We start from the raw sequence: 25,579 nt of genomic DNA, 5'->3' as shown, positions 1-25,579 counted from the left end.
TTCCGTGGGTAGCTCATTTCAAAACATACCACAGGCATTCGAGTGAAGTTTCAAGGCTTATTGCCATCACCCACAAGAGTTAATGTTCTTCATCACAGACCTCTGGTTTCTGTGAAGCAGGAGGCAGCCTGCCTGAAATAACTGGGGTGAAAGTCTAGCAAACAGACAGGTTTTTCATAACAGCAAAAATATGACGTTTACTTGAAAGCAAGTACCAGCACAGATCTAGCCAATGTAGCACAAGGACCAAAGATGTCTACAAGGTGAAGGATTTAGCACCTTCTGTGAGAATCCCAACCTGCATCACTCATAAAGCCCTAATTATGGAACAAACATAAACTGCAGAGAAGGACATAGAATCATAGAACCATTAACGTTGGAAAAGACCACAAAAATCACCAAGTCCAACTCTAGCCCATCTCACCATGTCCGCTACCCACATCCCTCAGTGGCACATCTCCATGGTTCTTGAGCACCTCCAGGGATGGTGACTCCACCTCTTCCCTGGGCAGCCTGTGAAGTGCCTCATTACTCATTCTGAGAGGAGGTTTTTCCCAGTATCCAATTTGAACCTTCTCTGGTACAACTTAAGGCCATTACATCAGAAAGCAAGCTCAGGGCATCACCCTGCTCCCTTCCACATGCCACCAGTACGAGACCCCCAGCATTTCAGGACCCGGTGTCGATGTCAACCCCCTTGGGGAAGCTCTCTCAGCTGTTCACAGGAGCTAGACTCTGATGCTCATAGAAGCTTTTGAGCAGGAGGGGATGCAAGGACAAACCTCAATAGCTGCGTGAGCTCTGTCTTCATGCCAAAGGCCAGAGCCCAGGCTCAGCCATCAGAATAATGCTCCTGCCCCAAGGGGGCCCTGGCTTTGCTGAGGACATCAGGAGGGCACGTGCCTATGGTTGGCACAGCTCCAGGGACTGATTCTACCCGCTGAGCTGAAATCCAGTAATGTCAGCTAAAATGCTGAGGCCGCCTCCCCTTTTAACACTTCACATAGCCCTTATTTGGAGGAGTAAAGGTTCAGCTACTGTTTATTCTTCCTAACTATTTTTATATGCCCAAGTGCTTAGCGCTCTGGTATGTTTTTAAAGCTGTTCTTCTCAAATAAGGAAATCATCCTGATAATGAGTCCTTGCAAACAGCAAAGGCCTGGAGAAGGGCTCAGGATTCCCAGACAGGCTGAGCCTGCTGGCCCTGCAATGCAGTGCTGATGCCAGGTGACAGCACGCTCTCCTGGTCATGCTCAACATGTTCAGGTGCGTCTAGACTTCACAGAATAACAGAAACACAGTACCATTTGAGCTGAAAGGGATCTTTAAAGGCCATCTAGTCCACCTACCCTGCCATGAAGAGAGAAGAGCTCTTCAGCTGGCAGAGCTGCTCTCAGTGGGCTTTTACATTATCATAGCACAGTTTTGAGGCTAGCAGAGGAAGATGGCAGCCGGGATGTGCAGATAGACAGACTCACCGTATCTCCTATCTTGAGATCCCCACATTTTCTGAGCCCAGGGTAGGACAATCCATCCTGGCAGGTGGCAGTGAAGGTCAAGCCAATGTCCTCAGGGCTGTCCCAGACAGTGAGTTCTACTTTGGATCGAATGCTCTGGAAATACAATGAGAAAGAAAGTTGTCAGGTTAATACAGGCAGGCAGGTTTCTCTTGCAAAGAATTCCGCTTTGGTATCTTCTGTTGTATTCAGAAGACAGCCAGGTACAAAAAACACCAGTACAAAAAACAATACCTGGAATTGGACTGGAGCACCTGGGGATTTTGCTCTCAGTTTATGTACAGTTAGTACAGTTTATGCACTCTACAAGGGTCATGATGACCACTGAAGCCTGTACTGGAAAGATGCATACACAACAAAATAAAAAAGGAAACATTCTCAACCACAAATGGACCATTTGCTTCATCTCCAAGCTGTAGGTCAGAGTCTTGTGTGCACATCTACACCTCCCCCATAGCGAAGTCTGTTGTAAGAGTGCAGAGCCTGATGCTCCACTGGCATCCATCCCATGATGCCTTTTGTACTGCACAAAGGAGACATAAAAACACACTTGAAACTGAATCAGCAACTCTGTCCTGCTTTCTTGATTCAGCACGAACTGGTCAGAAAAACTTTCCTCTGAAGAGAAAATGTCAGACTTTTTTGGATAAGTCAACAGCAAATACTAGGTTTTCTATGGCAAAAAAAAGGTAAAATCTCTTTCTTTGTGAAACCTTTTAAAGTGAAAGACTTTCTGCATCGTGATGTTTTGGTACGCTCCTATTCCCTTTCTTCTTCTTCTCATTTCTCCACCCTGATGCACAACCCAGACTTTTTAAGCCAAAACAAAATAAAGGATAAAGGGAAAACTCTGTTTATAAGTACTAATGTGAAACAAGGTTGTTTTGTTTAGTTCTTCTGATGGCTGGAAGTGACGCATGGTGAGTGGTATCCAAAAAAGACAAAGGCTACAGAACACAGGACAGCAGGTCAGAAGGACCACAGTATGACCCCACCTGGGTCATTCTTACGTTCTGATGCAAACACCAAGATTTCTTATCAGTCTTATTGGGTAATGCTATTAGCCTAATTTAAATCCAATTATTATTATCCACTTGGCACTGCAAAGCAGCATACCTCCATGGCACTGCAGCCACTACTGGAGGGGTTTTGCTGCTGTGCTGTTTGGTGGCCCCAGGCCTGCAATGCCTTCAGAAATGAGCAGAAGACTCCAGAGAGATTCAGAGAAAGGACCTTGCCCATGGAGCAACTTCTGATTGAAACAAAGCTGTAACGGCATGGGGTACACCCTAAGGAGGAGCATTTCAGTGTGAACACAAGGGAATTCTGAACCTGCAGCGGCTCCAAGGATGGCTGACATAAAGGCCACCTGCCATGGGAAACCCATTAGTGCTGTAGAGAGGAACATTATGAGATCTGCTGGGAATGGGTTCAGGAAATCAGTGTACTGTTTGCCCCCCTGGCTGCAAAGATCAGCTCAGACACTGCGTGTATGAAGAACCCTACCTGAGGGCTGACCCAGAACAGCACAGTATTTCAGTTTAGCCAAAAAGAACACGGGTGGAACAATGTATTTCCACAACAGACTTTCATACATGGTCACATTGAGTTACACATCTCACACACCCAGCATCCTCCCAGAAGCACAGAGCTGAACCATAAGGATCCAGCAGAAATCCAACAAATTCAGACAGCTATCCCACTAGCTCTCTATGTAGCTGCTTCTGGTCACTCTGCTCCCCCCTTATCTCCATAGAGTTGCATTGTAATCAACCCAAGGATGCCGCCTAAGCTACGTCACGTCCCTGACAGGTCACTGAGCATCAAACAGCAAATAAATGATCTATTTTCTCTAACAGTATGGTGATCTGTGACAGCTATTAAATCCAGGTTACAGTTATGGTGCAATTCCACTCATGCTTTGCTTTTCTTGCCAGCCCAGCAAGGGACCAAGCAGATGACATCAGCCCAACCATCAGCATCATCCTAAAGAGGACAAGCAGCTCCTTTCCCTCCCCAGGGTGGATGCAAGCACGTCAGCAGTGACCCACTGCAGAGAGGACCAGAGAAATGCAGCCAAGCCTGGGTGGAGCACACGAGGCAGGGCTGAGCAAGCTCAGCTCTTGGCGCTCTCACCACAGCAGCTGTGGTGTTAAAACACACTTACGTTGTAGGCCTTGACAATCAGCTCGATGATATTCTTGGAGTCCTTGTGCAAAATCTCCACCGTGGTCCCAGGAATCAAGGCAGTGAAGTTCTTGAAAAGACAACAAGTGGAAAACGCACTGCAATGCAATGCGATGTGGCAGTCGAGCTTCCCTGAGAGCGGGTGTGGAGCATGAGCTCAGCCCCCAGCCCCATGGGGACTTCCAGCACCTCGCTGCTTGCCTGGCTCAGTGCAGAGAATGCACTTCCCAAAAACCCAATCTGCATCCCCACATCCCTCCACCCACTTCTGCCATGAGACAGCCCCAGGGAAGAGCCTCCTGCCGCGGGGATGGCAAAGGAGCTCAGGTTGGGGCTAGGGAGATGGAAAAACACAGCTGGGCAGCAGCACCGTACTGGATTAGGTAATGGGACTGAGTCACAGCGGAAAGGGCTGAACAGGTTTCTGCTCTCCCATCTGCTGCGCAGCAGCAAGATTAGGATAGGGTCTATTTTAGGTACGCACACACTCACTAACACAGAGATCTGCTTGCAGTAAGCAGCTTTAGTGCTTTCCACTGAATGACCATGCTCATGGTGCTAGCAGGGAGAGGTGACAGCTGTGCCAAGCTGGTGTGACCTAAGGGCATCATGGCCAAGACGCTCTCAAGAGGCACCCTAAGCCCTGCCCATGAACTGCTCAGCAGCACTTACCTTGTACAGGACATAATGGCTTTTTGTAACAGCAAAAATCAGGTGGATGTTGTTTTCAGCCAGTTTCTCCCCAAGGAGTGCCAGGGAAGGATAATCCTAGGGGAAAAACAACACAGAAAGACTGATGGGTAGAACAAAGACTAATTTCATTACTCTTCTCCCAACAGCAAAACCTGTGGCATTTCACTGCAGCGTGAAGTGAACCACTACATCTGCAACTGAAATAGTAGAAACATTCTGGTAATTCTGTCACTCCCTGAATACTTCTGCTGCACCTATCATTAGAATGCATAAAATGACAACACCATGAGCCACAGTAACACTTGAAACAATTTTTTTTCCCCTCCTCTTTCAACTTTGCTATCAGCCGATGTGCACGTGTAACCCACCTGCCAACCCCAGGGATGCAAGACATGACCATGATCTAGAACTGCACTAAGCAGAGATGCATGATTTTTCTCTGAAAGCTGAGATTGCCTGCTATTGCTGTGTAGTAGAACCATGAAGAAACGATGATAAACTTCAATTCTGCAGAACTCAGAGAAAGGCTAGCAGGAAGGTACTGTTCTAGCAATTCATAAGCAACAAAATAACAAAACTGTATACATTTCAAGAGCTTCAGGCCCCAAGCTTCTTCTGAAATGCGGCTCTCAGAAAATTCACCCCACTCACTTGCAAGCTGAAGGGCTGATTTAGAGCTTCCAGGACTCAAATAAACATTGAGACAGCATCCCCATGCCAGCTCCCCAGCACAGCTCCAGTACAGCAGCTGTACTCTGGAATGCAAACACTTGCAAGATTGCATGGGCTGTGGACAGGGGATTCTCTAAGGAGCCATAGGCAACCATCCAGAAACACCTCTTGTCACAGAGTGGTGTATGCAGGAACAAAAATCATAATTAGTGCTTGTGACTTGCTGGATAAAGCACCATTCTGCAGGAGGATGTGATAATTAGGCAGCAGACAAATGCTCATTCACCACAGAAGTTTCCTCCACTGAGTTTAAATAAAGGGAGAAAAAAAAGGGGCTGGTCTGTTTATTTAGTACTAAGATCTACGTTAGGGTTGTGCTCAAAGGCTGTGAATAGGATCAGCACCAAGTTGTGCTCGTGGCAGCAGCCACATCAAGGTAGGCTCAGCCTCCCTGCTGACAGCCTGACAATCCCTGGGCACTTCGCAGTTGATGATGCACTTCAGCTTGCCAAGTTACATTTCCCTCCCTGTCAGTGAATCCTGACAAAATCTGCTAGGCTCCAAACCTATCTTCAAGCATCACAAGTGCATTCACTGAGTGGAGATGTCTGAGGGAAAGAGTAAAACCACACTCATCAGGAGCAAACAGAGCCCAGAGCAGCACAGGGCCCACTGACATCCCCAAGGTCCCTGTGCCCACTCACCAGCTGGCTGGACGCGCTGTACTCATTGGCCTCGTTCAGGTGGCACTGGCCATCGTGGGGCTGCACCAGCCCCCCCAGCTTCCCATCCAGAGCTATGTGGGGCACATCATCCGTGGTGAAGACCAGCAGGTGGGATGCTTCCTTCCGCCAGCCGATCTTCTCCTGAGGCAGAACAAAAGGCCTCATTAACACTAATTAGTAGAAAGCCGTACATCTGTCCACCCATGTCTGGTGAGAAAAGATGATGTTGGGGCCCTTCTAGCATTTCCCAGCACCTCCCTGCAATGCAGTTACTTAAAAAGGCATGAGTTGGTACATGGACTGTCCACCAGACCTTCTCTACCTTGATCCAAGAATAAGAATTTCAGCTGCTTTTATAGCCAGAGGAGACATGCCAAATTCCTCTGCACGCGTTTCATCTGACCTCGTTTCCTCAGCTCGGTGAAATGGCTGCGCTGCTGCACACAGCATGAGAGCTGCACCAGCCCTACTCAGCATTTTTCTTGCAACCCACTCGGAAAAGCAGCTTCAGGACTGCAGCACAGAAAGCAAGAGCCTTACATGCAGGCCATCTGTGCAAGAAATAGGCGTTGTGACTGTCTGTGCATGGATAGATCTGCAGGGATAGGGTTTTTGCATGGAAAGGCACTAGAGTTGGATGCTAATTGTTTCCCTCCCACAGAGCTCCCTCAGCTCTGCACCAGCCCAAGAAGCAGATCCGTGCCTAAGAAAGCACACTGAAGCTGCTTGTTGCAATGGAGGTGGAGAGAAACAGAGGTGCCAGAAGGAAATTTTTGGATGCCATCAGGTAGAAGCTCTCTCCACATACACATGTGGATGGCTCTGGCCTCCAGCCCCCCCAGTGCACAGATTATGGAGCCAGGAGCACCCAGATGCAATCCACATCTGAAAAGACCCAACTCCTCTGGATTTCACTGCTCAGCTTACTCAGTAACATCTGAAACCTACTTCATCCTACATTCAAACACCAGCTGACAAACTTCTGCAGCTTGGCTGCAGGCATTTCCTATGGAAACCGCTGGTGGAGTGACAGTGAGCTGGCAGTGCACACAGAAGTATAACCATGATTGCCACCACAATTTTCAGCTGCAGATGTGAGTCACAGCCCACAGACTGCTGACCTTTCTGGTAAATACAGCTTCAGGAGAACTACTCCAGACTCTACTTCCTTTTCTTCCCCAATGCAAGAAATATTTTTTCTTTAAGGGCATTTTCAAGAGCCATGTAATGCAGGTATGACCAGAGGAAACCCTCACTGGCAGGACGGGTGTGCCATGTAGCAGCACACTGCCATCTAGGTCAGAAAGCAATAAGGGCTTTTTTTGGTCTGGGAAGTGGGAGCCATTCCACTGAAGCAACCCCACCAAACAAAAGGCAGAAACCCCAAGAGTGATTATGGCTCTGACAAAGCAAGCAGCTTCTTGCACCACTCAGCCAGTGGACAGACACCCACCCAACAGCCCATCAGCTCACTTTCCTTCGGTACCCAAAGCTGACTTCTTTAAGGACTGAGAGAAAAACCACAGATTAGAAGCTTAGAAGAGTGCTATGCACAAAGCAAACAAACTTCATTCAGACAACAGTTATGCAGCCTCTCCAGGCATGATTCCTCTGTTTTCCTGCCTTCTGGCACCACCTTCTCACCAAGGGCTATGTACCTCTTCATACACAGACTCACCCCTATTCTCACACTTAAGCTAAGCACATAGAAATGCTGAAAAATCTGGGCAGCATATCTCAGCTGAGACACCCACCCTGATGCCGAAGCTGCACGGTGCTTCGAGCCAATGCAGCAAACACCAAAACGTTACAAAATGTGCATGGCTGCTGGAGACGGGTGGAAAAACCAAGAGGTTGGCAGTGAGCAGCTGCAGCATCTCTCACTGCCTCCTCCTGCAGCTGCAAAGTGCTGGGAAATGCCGCTCTGTACGAGACATACAGTGCTCTGCTCTGCTTAAAACAAACAACCAAAGAGGCTTGCATTTATTTTTACTGGCCCGTGATTTTTGAACAGTGATCTGCATTGACGCCGGCGCTGGTTTAATCCCCGTGGGATATGAAGGTTTGAAAGGCAGGGTGGGACCTGACCTGAGGCAGCATGGAGGGTAAGGACATGTCTCTGCAGGGCCACGCAGGAATAAATCCTGCCCTGCTCCCACAGTTGCTGCTGTCAGAACCACCACAGCTGCCTCAGCACACCGCAGCCTTCCAAACCCCATTGAAAAGGCGGCCAGATTGTTATCAGTGTTTCCAACTCTGAAGTAAGCATCTAAATTTATGCTAAACATTGTGCCTAATGAGCGCTGACCAAAAGCAGTTCAAAAGACACTTCATTTTACAACTAAGCATCACTTTCTTGCTGCAGCTCTGTGTATACGATCTGCAACTTACATGTGCCACCAAGCTCTATGATGTCTGCACTTCAAGATGGCAGAAAATCAAAGTACTGCAAACGGAAAATGTAATTACAGAAAGTTGATTAATATTCCTGGCTAACCGTTCTAGCATCAGCATAAAGGCTTATTGTCTCTGGCTCTTTCATTGCCTCCAGAATAACATTTACCATCTCTCCATCTTTCAGAGAGGAGCCAAACACAGACCAGTTATTAGTCTGTATTAACTGTGCAAGCTCTTCTCACTCCTCAGTTCAAAACCTCAGCCAAAAAATGACAGAGCTCTCTTAACAGCTCATGCAAAAGAAACACTCGATGTGAATTACAGCATGAAAACACCTCACCAACAAATGAGGGACTGTTTCTCCTACCTCTGTGCTTGCAGGGGAGAACATGGTGCTCAGACACTGGGGCTGCTGAGGGCCGCCTCTTGGGATGCTACAAATGGCTTCTTTAAGTGCCCAGGGGGTCTGAAATTCCCTAAAGGGTGAAAGCTGGAAGAGCTGGAGCACACCAGGAGAGGCAACGGGCTACTGCAGACAGGTGGCAATGGGGAAACACACCCCAGGGCCACAGACAGCCCCCAAATCACCACCTGCAAAGGGAACAAAGTTCCCCTAGGGGTTATGGGGCTTAAGAAGCACAGCCCAAATGATGCCTCTGTGCAGTATTTCTGCACTATAAGGAAATCCTGTCCCATTGCTGCGGTAAGGAAAATGTGACGGAGAAACCGCAAAGAGCCAGACGAAGGGTGGCACAACTGAGTCACTGCCCTGAGACTTCCCTGCTCTAGTGCCACCTCTCAGCCACATGATGAACTTTGTACCTACAGAGAGCTGGAAGCAGCGCTGTTCCAGTGCCAGCAGCACCTGAGAGACGGCTGCTCTGAGGCATCGGAGCCAGCAGGGCAGGCTCGGTCCTGTCGAGCACCCAATGTGAACAAAGGGCGATATGCATTCCCACTCAATCCTGTTGCACAAGCTTGCATCCCACTGCTCCTGCGGATGATGCTTATCCCAAAATCCACACCCACAAGAAAATAGAACCTACCAAAAGAACTGTGCAAGGCTGAGCTGGACAAAAGCCAAATTGTGTGTGTTTTATGTTGAGGGAGAGAAGATTTAGGTTGGATGTCAGGGGGAAGTTCTTTACAGAGAGAATGGTGAGGTGCTGGAACAGGCTGCCCAGAGAGGTTGTGGATGCCCCATCCCTAGAGGTGTTCAAGGCCAGACTGGATAGGGCCCTGGGCAGCCTGGGCTAGTACTAAATGGGGAGGCTGGTGGTCCTGCATGTAGCAGGGGGTTGGAGATTCATGATCCTTGAGGTCCCTACCAACCCTGGCCATTCTGTGATACTGTGATTCTGTATGTCAGAGGGAAAAAGGCAGCTGGGGCTGTCTGTGGAGAGCAGGGCAGCCCAACTGCACTGCCCAGGGGAGAGGACATTTGAAAGAACCATTGGTTTTCATCCCCAGCTCACAAAGGGATATGGAGCAACCCAACCGCTTGCTCCAGGAGGATTTTGAGCAAGAATCTTGCAGTGAGAACAGCATGCAAACCTAGCTGTGCACTGCAGGGAGAGGGCTTGTCCTGTGTGGAATGGTGACAGCAAGGAAGATGCATTTCTGCTATGCCTCTTCATGCATAAAAGCAGATAAAAACCTCTACTTCTCAATGCAATTTTCATGGTTTCTACAATAAAAATTTACGCATTGAAGCTGGATCCAAGAACACAGCTAAAGAAACTTCCTCTCTTTTACTTTGCTTTAAATACCCAGAAGGCAGTGGGACTCACCTTGCACACAGCAGCCTGCAAAATTGCATCAAAACCACCCTCTGGTGCATCCCGGTTCCGGGACACCTTCTGCTTCTGCACTTCTTCATTGAAACGGTCGACTTTGTCCGTCAGGGACAAGAGATGGCGGAAACCAAATGAAGGGACACAGCTCGGGAACAGCTTATACCTGCAAGAGGAGCAGAAGAGGAAGGGTTAGTTGGCATCAACCTCACCAAGAGCCACAAGCTGCAGGAGCTCCGAGCTCTACTACACAGGCCTCCAAATCTCTGAGCCTTCTACAAGACTTCATGCTTTGGATGCTCTGATTTCTGGCTAGTTATCCACAAACACACAGTAGAGCCCATCTCTGCACTGGCTTTGAGCAGCTGAAGCTTGCAGAGTTCTCATCTGGACTGAATGTCTCCATACAACATTCAAGTGGAGACAACAAGCACCGGGGCCATATGGCTGTGAGGTTTCAGTGCCCATAAGTCACAGCAGTTTCCCACTAGAGCCCACAGCACAGCAATGCAGTGGGCATGCATCTACTTAATCACTCATGCATCCTCCCACTCTCCCCGCAAGGCAGATGAGCAAACACTGTCACTCCTGCTTAGCTTGGAGCAGCAAGGAAGGAGCAGCACCCTAAGGTGGAGAAATGACGCAGTAGGCTGCCAGGAAACCTTGCAAAGCTGCCAGGAGGCAACAAACCTCGAAGGTTTGGTGTTCTTAGGGTTGGTGCTCATGGTGTGCTTGGGAGCCCTGAGCTGAGCAAGTCCTGCAGGTCTGGGCAGGAGGTGAGCATGGGCAGGGGAGAGGGAGGAGAAAAGTTAAGAATAAAATGTGTTTACAAAGGAGTTGCACTTGCAGTAGGTCATTCTTATCTTCAGAGATAGAAAGAAAAAAATGACTCACTGTGGGTAGGGTCTAAGATGCTTTCTAACAAAGGAACAGTTAAAGTTTACCACTGCTGGTGGCTCTAATTCCTCCCATGCCAAAAGCTGTGTGCCACATGCATGTCCCCATTGTGCAAACCCACACACATCACCACACAAGGACCTAGCAGATCCAGCCTCCTGAGCATGGCAGCTGAGCTTTGGTGCAGCAGCAAATAAGAGATGACTGCGTGCATCCCTGAGGCCATGCCAAATCTCAGGGGCAGGGAAAGATCTGTGTAGAGCAGAGGACACAGTGCTATGGTGTCAGTGAACAGCACGTGTAGAGCCACTTGTCCATGCCCAGCCAGGTTTGTCAGCCAGGTTGTTTCCATTACAGCAGCGTCCCAAAGCTAGGCATGCAAGGGATGCAGAATGGAAAATACTGCATAACCTGAATGCTCTGAACAAGAGGAAGTGTTTGAAGAAAAAGTGACAGATGAAAGTACTCCTTCACTAGCCAGGGCTTTCATCTGGGTGCTGCAGAACTCTATATGCTCCAAAACAAGCTTTGTACTTTCCTCTGACTTACCTACTTTCATCCCACTATAAACACGTGCAAGGGCACCAAAGTCAAGGAGTTCCAGATTTGTGGCTATGCTTCACAGCCAAAGCATGAGTTTTTAGTATTAAAATCACCATCCAATTGACTTTCCTCTCTGGATAGGACTGATGAAAAAAGTGCGTGGATAATTTTGTCTGCTGAACAGGTGATGAGATGTCAAATATTCAGTCAATGCCAAAAGATGGCAAGAGACTTACAGCTGATGAAAACTCTCTCTAATCTGCCTCTCATACAGAAAGCTTAGAGCAAGCACACTCATAAAGTTTGGCGTCTGTGATGTGATCTCACAGCCTAAGTATCTCTGCATGCTTCACAAAAAAGGGCTAATTCTACTGCCCTTTCAAGCAATAAAGAGCACCCCAAAAAGGGATGAGGAGAAGAAGGGGCAGGACAAGGAGCATGAAGAGAAGTGTCAAAGGCAACATTCTCCAAGGAGGCAACTTCAGGTTGGATATTAGGAAAAAATCACTCCTCATAAAGAGTAGTGATGCACTGGCACAGGGAGGTGGTAGAGCCATCATCCCCAGAGATGTTCAGAAAAAGAGCAGATGGGCACTGGGTTAGTGGTTAGTGGTCATGGTATGGATGGGTTGGAGTTGGACTTGGTGATCTTTGTGATCTTTTCCAACCTTAATGATTCTATGACTCATTGTTGCACCCTCACATGCCAACATCCAAATCCACCTGAGCCTGTACGCCCTCCATGTCAGCCTATTTCACTCTGGCATAATCCTTGATTCAACAGACTAGATCCTCTGGCTGTTACAAGTCAAACAAAAAGACACTAAGAAAGCTACTAACAAGGAAAAAAAAAGGCTCTGATAACACCGCAAAGCAAACTGCATTATTTGTGTCTGTTGCAATTGCCAGTTCGCTTTCATTCCCTGGCAATAAAGATGAAGGAAACTGCCTGACATCTTCAGAATGCCTTACAAATACTCATTAATCAGTCTCACAGGCCCTTCCAAATCTCACTTCCCCCAAACACTTCTGCTGGGAAAGAATTGCACTGCTTTGGTCTCCTTATCTGTAAAGCAGAGAAGAAGAGCTTAATTGACCTACTCAAGGCCAAACTATGACTCAGAGACAGGATCAGAAATCAGGAATTTCTGGCTCTTGCTCCCTTTTCTCAAAGTCTCTAAAAAAAAAATAAATAAATAAAGCCAGCAATGTCTGCATCCTCTTCAGGTATTTAAAAATAGCTTTAGATTCCTGGCACAAGAGGAACATGTAGGCACATCTTTAGATCAGAGTAACCCCAAAAGCTGTTGCAAAATTGGGAATTGCTTGATTTTGAATGGCTCTGGAGCATTACCACACAGTTCCAAAAGTGTGGTTCGGTGCCTAAAGCCAGAACTGCAAGGAAAGACTCTCCAGACACTGTTAGTATCTGCACTGGGCTTCTCCTTTTGGGGAGCACCTACTTACCCAATGCAGGGATTGTTTTGGTATCTCGGTGCTGTGTAGGAGAAAGGAGAAATGTTTTTGTCCACAAAAGAGCCAAAGCCCAGCCGGAAATTGCTAGTGAGCTTCCGCATCTCTTCAGCCAGCTTTGTCCCCAGATTGCGAATATTGTCCAGGTCGTCATTCATGGACAGGGAGAGATCCATCAGGTAGTACAGGTCCACAGGATAGTCCTCCACTTGCCGGACCTGAACTCGGAAGGAGGTCCTGTCACCTGCACACACACAATAGTTGAGAGCAGTGAAAAGCACTGCAAGAAAACACCTAGCACATCATCAAATCTAGACTGCGTGCTATTTTTGCTTTCACTGTGCAGAGCAGGCTCTCTTGCAAACTAAGAGGGTTAAGGGGAACAAGTTTTTTCAAGTTTACTCCTCAGGAGACTAACAGGTAAGCAAGGAAGCCCTATACAAGAAGGAAAGGAGGTGGAGCAGAAGAAGGAAGAGGGTCAGGACAAAACATGAGTTGAAGGCAAGATGTCCTCTGGACTGTGCCTGGAAGGCAGGTTGAGGCAAATAAAGAAAGAACATCTTTTAGAAAGACCTCTCCGCAGGAAAAGAGTCATGTCACCATCACTCTGGAGAAAGCAGGGCAAAAAGGGAAGTGAAACAGGAAAAGAGGGATGTTGCACTCAAATGGGGAAGTATCAAAGTGGAGATAAAGCTTTCATCCAAAGTGATGAACACAAGGGAGGAAACTGACAGGACTGAGTCAGGCTGAGAAGACATGAAAAAGAGCTGAAGTAAGCCTCTTCCCTGACCTGCCCTTCTGCAAAGCTCTTCTGGTCAAGACAGTGTCCAGAATAGGAGTCCACGTGCTGAAGAAGGTGAGCTGGCATAAATATGAGCTCAACTTGAAGCCAGAAGGGACAAGGCCAATGTCTGCCTTACATTTTGCCAACAATACAGTGAGGGGACAAACTGAAATCCCCAGTACTCTCCAGCTAAAAATCCTGTATCTCCTGCTGGCTCTGCAGCCCCTTTTCCAGCTTGCTGAGTCCTCAGGGGTTAAAGTCATCTCAAGCCCAAAGCACCCCTTCCGTTCCACCTCTCACTTCACAGCCCAGGCTGAACTTTCAGGCACCAGCAGGTTCTGCAGCACTCTTTGCTTCCTCCCACTTCAGAAATGAAAAGCACATTTTTTATTATCATGAAAACATTTCCCTAAAAGTTTTATTGTTTTCCTCATTGTTTGCAGCAGCACAGCTGCTCCCACTTACTTCCAGCCCACGAGCAGGCAACAGCAGCATCCCCAGTGCTCTGCAGCATCCCCAGCGCTCTATTGCCCCACATGGTGCCAGATCCTCCTCCCCTGAGCCCCGTGCAACTCCCACCCCAAGATGCATTTTTCCCCACTTAACCCATTGAGAAAAAAGGAAATGTGCCTTTGGCATACAGTGCCCCAGACACGGCAGTTTCAAAAATACTGTTCTTCCAGAGTAGGTCCTAAGACGGGAATTGCCATGCTGGAAAGAGTTCTTGGGATACTCCACTGAACCCTCCTTGATGGTAATGAATGTATTAGTCCACAAAGAAACAGCAATAATATCAGGATCCCAGGGTTGCTTCTTCTTTCATTCCTAACTACACAAATTAATTAGCTCACAGAAAATATTGCTAATGTATGGCGATGTCAGTACAAAAGAATTTATTTTTCGCTGTGTACAGTACTTGTCTGACTCTTCAGGGATAACCCAGCCTCTTCCTTCCCCCCCCTACCACCGCCACCATCCTCTCCTTAGGGCTTTTATTGAGAAGCATTAAAGTTAAAACTGCATTCAGAAATGTTTCCTGGATACTGTCACACAGAGGCAGCACAAAAACTGGAAAAGCTGCCTTTGGCCAATTTAAGAATGCAAATTTGTCAACCGCGATTATCCACAAAACCCTCTTCTGATTGCTGATTTAATGGACAACACAACATGAATCTATTCATTGCTTTAAGTTCCTTTTACAATATTCGTACTTTTCATACCAGAACACTGTCTTATAGCTGAACCCAGAGTTAACAAGCAACATCATAAAAACTAAATGCTTGATCTGAAAGTTGCCCTGAGAAGACATCACTGTAAGGCCTTCAGGAATCAACTCAGAGCACAGAGATCTGGGGATGTGTTTTTATGCCATGGGATGCTCAGATCTCACAGCCTGGGTGGGACCAGCAAACAATTGACAATTTGCCCCGTTCTGCTTCTGCTTAGCGGTCTGAGAATAGAAGAGCACAATCACCACGCCTGCTGTGTCAATTGGTCTTTGAAATCCTACACTCTGGGCACAAAAAGAAATAACTCCCGTTGGAGCACAAAATTGGTATTATGCACAATATGCACAAAATTAAATCAATATTGTCTCCTTTTTGTCTTGGGTGCAGCCCTCAGGATTCACTCTCAAGCTCAAGTACAAATGGATGATTTAAACTGGGGGTGCAAAGCCCAGCATTTGGGAAGTCATCAGCCTTGAGTAAGAGTGTGCTGCTTTGCAACAAAAACGAAAAAGAAAAGCAGTACAAATGGGAGATAATATGAAAAATGTAGATATATTTCTCCTCCTGTAGTGACCTGAAGGATTTGAGGGCAAGTCCTGCAGCCACAGGATCAGTTGCAAAGGCGAGACAGCAGAAAGCTGCTGGCAAGATTCCTGTCCTTCCCTGGCTCCTGCATTTGTTGGTATTCAAAAGCAGCAGTACAGCCTCACCTTCACTCCCTATTTCTGCAGGCCTTTGCTGTTTGCCCATAGGAGCTATGGATACCCCATCCATGTTCATCCCTGTATGCCTGGAGGCGCTCAAGGCCAGGTGGGATATGCCCTGTGCAGACTGATCTGGAGGTTGGCAGCCCTGCCCAAGGCATGGGGTTGAGAATGGATGATCTTTAAGGTCACTTCAAACCTAAGCCTCTCCATGACTCTATGATTTGTCCAGCAAGCTATGTCCACATGCATACATATGATTTGTCCACAAGCTATGGTAACCCACAGCATACAGGTGAAGCAGGAGCAGTGCAGCACCCTAGAGGGGTTATCAGCCCCACTTTCCATCTTCCTGCCATATAGGAACTTGGCAGTGCAGCCTGGCTCCCTGCAAGGCCCAGCAGGAACAGCAGCTCCAGCATCCAGCAACACAGCCCCAGGAGAACCACACAGAGATGGACCCCACATCCCACCTCACTGCTGGAGCCATGGGCATCCCAACAGCTGGGGGTGGGGAAAGGAAAGTGCTGAGCACCAGGCATCATGCCTGCAAGACGGCAATGCTGAGCCTGCCCTTTCCCACAGCGACTGCCTTGAGGAACAGAGTAATAACAGTAACAACTCCCTTTGGACGGGAGCAAACCTGTTGCGTTAGCAGCATCAAATTGCAGAAGCAGAGCCACACCGGAGCCACCGTCAGCCCTGGTAGCTCCTGAAAGAGCTCTAGTGTGGTGAGCACCAACTCACACTGCTGTTTTTCTTGGGCAAAAACATCCTATCTCATTTTTCTGTATGCTCATGAGAGCTGTCACAGAAACATAAGCCCTAGAAACCCACACCAATTGCTTATAATGAATCATGCTTTTATACTTGCTTCTTAACTTTGCCATAAAGAGCTTTTTCTCCCCCCTTCAGAAACATTGGCTGCCAAATGTTTGTTAGAATTCTGAACCCACATTAAAGCCTTCCCCCACCATGCAAAAACTTTTGATAACAAGCACGCTCGCGTGGCTCCATCTAGCCTTTCACTCTTAATTTTCATTTAAAATGAAAAGACTTAAGGAAAGTGATGGCTCAGGGGAATGAAACAAGGATGTGGATATGGTCCAAGCTCTGAGTCACAAGTTCAAATCTTCATCTCAGGCCTTGATCCCATGGCTCTTTTGCATACCAACAGAAAACAGATATGCTTTTTAAAAAAAATTTACATAAGGAGCTGTCTCAGTTTAGAGTCAAGCACTGTCAGGCTTCAGGATCCAAAGTTTCTTTAACTCCTTCCATCCAAAGGGTGCATTTTTAAGCTGAGCGTGCTCCTTTTAAATGCAAACAAGGGTTAAGTGACAGCTTTACGAAGGATCTGATTGACCTCTCACTGTCCTCTCAAAGAAAACCTCAGACCCAGTTCTGTTTGGAGCATATCACTGAAGCTGATGGACTCTGATGGCCAGCAGCCAGCACCTTCAGTGAGCACGAGGACATGGGTACAGCCATCCCTCTGCATGCTCAGGCTGGACCAGGCTCTGAGCACCCAGATCTAGCAGCAGGTATCCTTTCTTGTGGCAGAGCAGGTGGACTAGATGACCTTTAAGGCCTCTTCCAATTCAAATGACTCTATGATCCTACATCCAGTTCCACTTCTTGCCCACCCACATGCAACCATGGAGCTGGGAGCTGCTGGGACTCACCAGGACGAAGACTCAGGGTGACCTTCTGCGGAGTGATCTGTGTGACATCCAGATGGCTTTGCCCAGAGCCCTTGCTGCTTAAGGGGATGTTCTTCATCACGCTGCTGCTGCTGCGTGGGTTCTCGATGGCGCCGGCACAACCGTTGGCAATGAGGTTCTGCAGGAAGTCACACCGCGATGGGACGGACTTCGTGCTGCCAAACTCCTGGGGGGGGAAGAACAGACAGATTGGAAAGGGAAAGGAGAAGACCAGGTGAATTTTTCCATGTGTGCCTGAGCCTGGTGGAGCTTGACAAAAGAGAGGAACGCAGAATTGTTGCCAAGAGAAGACAGAGGGCCATATGCAAGCTGGAGAACAAGGCTGGGGGCTCCAGGGACATACGTACCCTCTTGCCTGGGTGAGACCACACATCCCAGCACCAGCACCATGGTACCCCTACCTCAAACCACTGCAAAGAGGACCCTGGATTATCGCACAGGAAAAATGCCACTGCAGCAAGAGTTCTGTAGGCTGGAGCACAGCTGGAGTGCTCTGACATGGGCAGGCTGTCTAGGGAAGCTCTGCTGGAGAATAAGGGACTTGGATGAGGGCTGATGGGAGGTGTTAGACCAAATCAGCTGCAGGCTGGACAAGCAACCAGCAGGAGCAGACTGGAGAGGCAGCTGACACAGAGCTCCCCATAGCACACAGTATTATGGAAGGGACCCTTAAAGGTCATGTGGTCCAACCTCCACTGCAATGAACAGGGACATCTTCCCCCATGCCTCCCCCAGGCCTCCTGCAGCCCCTGGCCGGCCCCCACCATGGCACACAACAGGGCATTGTGTGTGGCAGGCACTCAGGAACAGCCTGGCCTCACAATGCAGCCTTTGGCAGCCAGCACGTCCTATTTGTTAGTGTGCTGGTTTTAGTTTTATTTTTGAAAAGGCTAAAAGGAGCAAGTTGCCCAAAGCTTACTGAATTTTCAACATCAGATTTCTGCTTATTTTTGTACTATAACAATAGACACAACCATCTTCTGCTTGGGAGCTAAGCAGATACTAAAATCACACAAAATAATGGAAATAAGATGCTCACAGCCCCTCCCTCAGTTACACAGCCAAAAAAGCAGAGCAGGGTTGGATAAATCCCACTTTCTGTCAATGCTGGAGAGCAGCAAGTGACAGGGGAAACATCAAGGAGGCAGAAGTTGTCTGACTGATGTCAAACACAGCTCAGGAGTGTTCCCAAGGACAACTTCAGGTCCTGGGACACATACAGAGTATTTCCTCTGTGTTTCCTCACTACAAGGGCTGAACACTATTTGAAAAATGCAAAGTTTGCATTCCAGCATGGAGCAGCAATGCCAAGCCTAGGCGACAGCACATCAGATGGATGTGAACATGAATTTCTTGGAATGCACCATGTAAACAGATGGACTGAGAGAGAGGAGGACTGGGACTGCGTAAATCATCTCCAACATGACAAAATAGAGAGCAGAGTCCCTCCCAGCCAAGAACAACGCCCAGCAAAGCAGTAGGTTCAGGGCAGCTGTGGGGAAGAGCTTATCTCAGACATGATTAGTCCTTAAAGGAGTTGGACTCTATGACACTTACAGGTCCCTTGCAACTTGGGATATTCTATGATTAAATCAGCGAGAAGCCAGTCTTTGTCAAGCACATCCAATCACCCCTGTGGCATGCTCCAAAACCTTTTGATGTTTATGGGATGTCTTGACTTCAAAGGGCAGTGAACTGGGACCCGATTTTCTGGCTGGCATGGGGTAGCACAATGCAGCCTTGGAGGAGGATGCTTCCTCACCACCTATCAGCCCTTGGTAGCATACCCTGCAGCACCAGGAAAAAGGCTCTGGGTATGTGTTTACAGCAATTCTCAGCTCCCAGCTCTGACTGTCCCACCAAGCCAAGCCACCAGCAACACAAGGGACATAGCTCTCATGGGCTTCCACCTCCACAAGGCTACTTCAGCCACCTCAGTCCACATTTTGGGCAGGAGACACTCCTCTTCAGGAGAAATTTGAGAGGAATAACTCAGCTCTCGAGGGGATGCAGAACACCATTTGACAGTAACTGCAAAAGCTCTCACTTCAGCAGCACCTCTGCAATTCTGCAGCTCCCTATCTCTGCTGCTCCTGACCCATTTTCTGCTTAGATTTCTTCTGAAACTGGCCCCAGGGAATTGCCACAGGATGACAATTGCTGAGCTGCACTGGCTCGTGCTGCAGAATGGCATCTGCTCAGAGATCACACCCTGCAGCTCTTGGTATTGGCTCACACTGCTTGCTGGGCCTGTGCACCAATAAGCAAGCAAAAGGCAATGCATGCAAGCAGATACGAGTTAATGGAGATTAGGCCAACAACGCGACAATTACATGCTCATCAGCTTGGACGTTTTAAGACAAATTGCTTGGCTCATGCAAGAACAGCATTGGCTATACATAACTCTGACTTCACATGTCCCAAGCTATTCCCTACAGTTTTTGCTTTAATCAGTTCAATCCTGCATTAATTCAGCAGAAACTATGCTTTCTTCCTTCACTTAGAAAGCTGACATGTTCCCTCCAGGAGATCCCTTGATTTTCCTTCCTCATCCTCCAGGCACAAACTCCTGCCATCACAAAGCACAGGGTGCATGCACGTCACTGGAAAACATGGGAGAATTCAATTCACCCAAGAAAAAATTTCAGTTTAATCAATAGGATTTATTAGCATCCCTGGCTTGAGTGCACACACACAAATATACCTGCACACATAACCCACGGGTGGATGTACATCCACACAATGTACACTCACGCCAGGTATTTTCCCCTGCCAGCCCTGTCGCAAGGCACACCCAGAAGACAGCCAGCTACGTTTTACATCTCCTCTTTCAAGTGTAATTTAAATAGATGATCCTATTTCAGCTCTGCCTTTCATAGGCATCACATTATAAAACAATACAGAGTTAGAACAAGAGCTCACTAAGTTCCAGCTCACAGTCTGTAACAGGGACAGCGGCTTTTTAACATGTGGCTCTTGGCCAGAAATACCTGGAAGTGCATTTTTAAATAGCTGCTCCAGGCTAAAGGTCAGGAAGGATTACGGAACTTCCTTGTAAACACTTCTCTTCCCTCCCCCGGCCCCTCCACTCCATTTGGAAACTATTTTGTTTGGGAACTCTTCTGTTTGCAAGATAAAGAGTCAAGCTGCCAATGCCACAGGCTGACGTACTATTAGTGGTACTATTAGTGGTCGTAGTGACCACCAGATCAACATTTCCACTGGCAGCATTTGTAAAACTTGTCTTTTGATGCCAAGAATTTGATATATTTAAAGGCAAACTATTGGGTACCCATAAGTGATAGCCAGCGCTCCTGGATGCAATATCACACTGCAGATTAGCTGCCTGGAACAGGAACTTCTACAGCTGTTTACAAGATGTCTCAAAAGTAAGATCTACTGCTTTACCCTTTCCCTTTGCCTTCTATGCATCACTCATCCTCCTGGGAAAGAAAAAAAAAAAAAGCACAGGAGCTGTTATTCTGTCAGGTAATGTAATACTACAGCAGCACGAAGATGCTTTCCTTGGAGAGCTGCAGCTGTGCAGCAGTCAGGCAGTTGGACGCAATGATCTTTGTAGGCCTCTTCCAATTGAACCACTCTATTTAACAAGGGGAGATGATTTCAGACTACAAGATACCCAAAACATAAGGATGCATTTTTGCTGCAAAGCATGCTGGTAAACTGCACAGCTCATTGCCATCGGTGCAGACACCAGAAGCACTGGCAGTCTCCTGAAACAACACAGCAGACTCACAGAGGGGATTTACCTCTGTTGCAGGCCATGCAGCACGTACTGGGATGGCAGCCAGGGCAGAGTGCTTTCCAGCAAGGCTCCCTGCAACTGAGCCCATGCAGTGACAGTGCCCCATGCAGAGTGGGAGACAGCTGAAGGAGCAGAAGAAGGAACATACCTCTTTGGAGCACCAAGCACACTTGGGATGGATGAGGAGACACTCTTCGCAGGATGAGGCACTTCCACTCGTGCACAGGTTGAGACCTTCAACAAGAAAGGACAGAGAATGGGGTGGGCTGAGCTAAATACACTGCAAGTTTGGTGTCATGAGCAAATAACCTCCCACACTAAAAGGCTGGAACTCCTATTCAGTATGCAGGTCTTGGTTTCTTTTCCTTCCCCAAGAAATATTTTACAAGGACAGAAATTGGTTTTGGGGCAGCTGAGAACCACTGAAATACGATTCTAGAGATTACTCTTCCCTCTTTTTCAATGATGTCTGGTTAATCAAAGAAGGAAATAACATGCTGACAATGCAGTAGCTGTGCCATTGGCCCAAAGGTGGCTGTCCCTAAACCCCTAAGATGCTGACTAAAGTCACACTAGGCACACCCAGCTCCCTTCCAGCATTTCCATCTTAATGCAGCCCTAGAAGATACCCACTTCCCCATTGATGATTCCCACAGCTGAATGCAGTCACAACAAATTGCTGTAATTTATGACAGGATTCACTTCCCCGAGATACCTGGCTGGCCTGTCCAAAGGACACACCATCAGCAGGGCTCTGTGCTGCCAACCAGAGACACTGCTTTCTGCTCTGGGTACACAGCTATTCTAATCTACAAACATCCAGCATCTGGGCTGGGAGAGAATTTCAAAATAAAGCAGAATGGTGCAAGTTAAACTAAAACGTCAATGGCACAGGGCTCTGAATACAGCAGCTTGTTTAACCAAGCCTGGGGCCAGGAATGTGCCCTTCAATGGCACTGATGCCCCAGCCTGCCCGGTTTCCGCGCTTAACATCCACTGTCAATACATAATTAAACTGATTTTCAGCCCAGGGGCTGCAGACTCTCAACAAAATGCCTTGGGCGTGAACAGGGAGCCTGCTATTCTTTTCCCTCCCGGATGTCAATAAGAGCACTGTCCAGCCTCTATTTTTGGAGGGCTACAAGTACTGCAGGATGCCACTTGCAGACAGCGCAGACTCACTGATGGCTGCAGAACCACGCAGGTTTTTGTCCTGGGGCAAGGACCTGCCCAAGCATGGAGCAGAAGGACAAGCATTGCTGTCCCTGCTCCAAAGCCAGCCCTATGGCATGACCCAGCCCTGCACTGAGGCTGGCTATGCCCTGCCAGGTGGTTCAGCCCAGCGCGGGCTGCGGAGCTGTGCTGGCTGTATGGCTTTCATTCAGGCAGACTGCTGGCTTTCCTGTGGGTTGAACAAGGGGCTTATTAATTTTTTTCTTGCTGACCATTAGCACATACCCATGCGTCTCATTCCTTGTTCACATAGAGTTGTGTTTCAGCTCCTGGGCACTGTGAGGGTTCTAAGTATAAAGATGTAACAGAAAGCAAAACGTAGCTTATTCAGCAGCTGTAGCATGCAGGGAGATTAACACTCACACTTCCGAGCCCTACAGCTGCAATGGCTTCCAGCACAGACCAAAGCCTTTCCAAATCCCCTCTCTGAAGGAAATCGTTGCACTCCAGCTACCCAGCAGGTTTCCCTGCCCATTCACCTGAAAATAGGACAGCATTTACCTCTGTTCCTGACTGATGGATTTCAGAATGTTTACTTGGCCACAGTGGAATCTGAATGAAAACCGAGGTCTTCTCCGGTCCATTGGGTGCCACAGCCAAAGGCTGACAGTGGCACAGCTCTCCATGGGACATTCCTCCCAGGGGCATTTATTGGGGTTCTCTTCCCCACTTCGGAGCAAAACCAAAACATCTCCAGCACTGTTATTGAAAATTCAGCTTTATTAAGCTGCTGTACTGGGAGTGCAAGCTGAGCTTTCTGAGCTGGAGCATAAAGATGCAACGCTTTCCAGTGATGATCTTTGCTGCGCTCAGTTCAGAGCAGTGCCCAGTTTGGTGCAGATTTTCATGCTGGATCACATGCTGGAACCAGGCAAAGGAAGGAGCTGAGGATGCCTGTGCTCATCCACTGGGCAAGGAGACTGGGAGTTGGACTCGATGATCTCTGGAGGTCCCTTCCAACCCCTACAATTCTGTGATTCTGTGAAGAAACTCAGCCCCCTCCACCCAATTAACAAAACCACTCCTTTCCACTAAACTTGACGTAGTGCAAAAAATTCCACCCAAGATTTAACTGGGATTACTCTGGAGGATGATAATCCACCCCCTATACTGCCAAGCTGCACTCCATATACACATCTGCCCTAATGCCACAGCTCCTAAACACCAACTGCATTGTGAGAAGGTTCAGACAGCACCTCTGGGCCCATCCTGCCCTCGGACAGAGCCACAGGGGCCCCAGTGAGCAGGGGAAGGCAGCACATCTCAGCGGGCTTAGATTTTAATAATGACACCAATGATGCAGAGCAAGATGGGAATCCCTCACGAAAGGTACACCGGTTTTACTCATGAAGATGCTCCGGGCAATCAGACCGCATTTTAAACCTGTTTTGCAAGAAAACCCCGTCCGGGCAGCTCCTCAAACTGCGGGATGAATGCAGTGGCTTGCTGGGGAGGAGAAAAGCGATACGCTCTATGCTTCACCCAGCTATGTAAGAGAAAAGAATCGTTTTAGTTATGCTGAGGATACCCCAACCCTGGAGGTGCCCACTGCCAGGTTGGACGGGATCAGGTTCAACACAACCCGTTCTGCGGTGCCCCGATGCGATTCCAGCGGCACAACGGGACTCGAGGAGCTCGGGACCCCACGGAGGACCGGCGCCAGCAGAAGCACCGGGAGGGGCTCTCACGGAGATCGCCGCACAGGGACGCGGGCACAGCCCAGCCTCAGTGGCACGCACCGGGCAGACATGGAAGCGGGGTTGATGAAGCCGGCCAGAGGAGGGGAACGCAGAGCAGAGCAAAAGAAAGTTAACTCCGTGTCGCAACGCGATGCGGCGGCTCGGGGGCCCTTACCTCTGCCGGGCTGCAGCGGGGCGGCCAGGAGGAGGAGGCGGAGGAGGAGGCGGAGGAGCGGGGGGGGCCGGCGGGCGGCGGCGGGGGCCGGCAGCCCCCCTCGGCGGGGCATGGTGCGGGCGGCCGAGGCTGCCCTTCCCGCCGGGCCTCCCTCCCTCCCCGCCGCCTTTTGTGCGGCCGCAGCAGCGGCGGCGGCGGCGGTGGAGGAGGAGGAGGAGGAGGAGGAGGAGGAGGAGGAGGAGGAGGAGGAGGAGGAGGAGGAGGCGGCGGGGGCGGCGCTGGGACTGCCCGGGGCGGGTGACGGGGAGCGGCCGGGGTCCGCCCGCCGCTGGTGCCGTCGCTCGGCCGCGCTCGGGCCGGGGTACGGAGCGGGGAGGCGGAGCCCGGAGCTGGGGAGCGGAGCGGGGCGGCGGGGGATCGCACGGGCTCGTGTGCGTGGTTGTGCAAGGGGCCGCGCTGGTGTAAATGTGTACGTGCGTGCTCGCATGTGCGTGCACACGTGCGCGTGTCGCGCATGCACGTGCAGGCATCCACGTGCAAATGTATACACGCGTGCATGTACGCTCGGGTTGATGCACGCACACCTCCGTGTGGAGCTCGCAGAGACGCATGCACACACGCAGAGGCACAGGCATGTAGTGGGTGGCAGCTCTGTGCACAGCTGGAACCAGATGGTCTTTAAGGTCCCTGCTAACTCAAGTCATTCTGTGATGCACACTGTCACACCCGGACACAGCCACGTGCACACACATATATGCACACAAGCATCTGCAGCACGGGCACACCGATCTCCGCGCCTGCTTGCTGCCGGGCTGGCACGCATTCCCTCCAGTTCACTGCCCCCTGTTACGTGGCATTATCCTGCTTCAGCGACTTTTGCCACACAAACAGCGTCCATCTGGCGAAGGGCTGTGAGCCGGGCTATGCCCGCCCTCCAGCTCTGGGTCTGTCCCCAGCTCGATGGGACATCGACGCTTCAGATCTAAGGGGAACGGAGGATTTATGGCAGTGTTTGGACTGCTGGCAGGCTCTGCTCCTGCTTTTAAAACAAATCATAAATCAGCTGTCAAGCCGATGGCTGATTCCAAAGGTAGTTAATAGCAACAGCTACTACCAGTGGCCTGCAGACCTTCATGCCAATTGAACAGTGTATCTACTGGATCTTACCTTTAGGTTTGATTGACACACATCCTCAGTCCCCATGACTTCATATGCACTGCTGGTTTCTTCAGCATCTCCAGACTGCTGTGCCACAGCAGGTTTGGATTTCACCAAAGCCGTCCTGGGGCAGTAACAACCTGGCATGGCTGCAGCATTCTTCTGATGTACACAGAACAGCATTTCCCACAGCATATCCTCCATCCCTGAATAGAAGACAACCTTTCTGT

General features: G+C 49.0%; 1 protein-coding gene across 1 annotated transcript in view; it reads right to left on the bottom strand.

The window, feature by feature from the left end:
* ITGB5 (integrin subunit beta 5) overlaps window positions 1-25,089 on the bottom strand; it is a 42,035-nt gene extending 16,946 nt beyond the window's left edge. The window contains 9 exon segments of the mRNA XM_052676089.1: window positions 1,479-1,613; window positions 3,685-3,774; window positions 4,377-4,472; window positions 5,774-5,935; window positions 9,982-10,150; window positions 12,892-13,141; window positions 17,300-17,504; window positions 21,253-21,338; window positions 24,192-25,089. Of these exon segments, the coding sequence (XP_052532049.1) occupies window positions 1,479-1,613; window positions 3,685-3,774; window positions 4,377-4,472; window positions 5,774-5,935; window positions 9,982-10,150; window positions 12,892-13,141; window positions 17,300-17,504; window positions 21,253-21,338; window positions 24,192-25,089 (2,091 nt within the window).
* Between the last annotated feature and the right edge of the window lie 490 nt (window positions 25,090-25,579).

Source organism: Tympanuchus pallidicinctus, unplaced genomic scaffold (assembly GCF_026119805.1).
Source record: "Tympanuchus pallidicinctus isolate F22 unplaced genomic scaffold, pur_lepc_1.0 scaffold15, whole genome shotgun sequence".
NCBI classification, from domain to species: Eukaryota; Metazoa; Chordata; class Aves; order Galliformes; family Phasianidae; genus Tympanuchus; species Tympanuchus pallidicinctus.
Note: the sequence above shows the minus strand (reverse complement) of the source record. Positions and strands in the feature narration are given on the sequence as shown.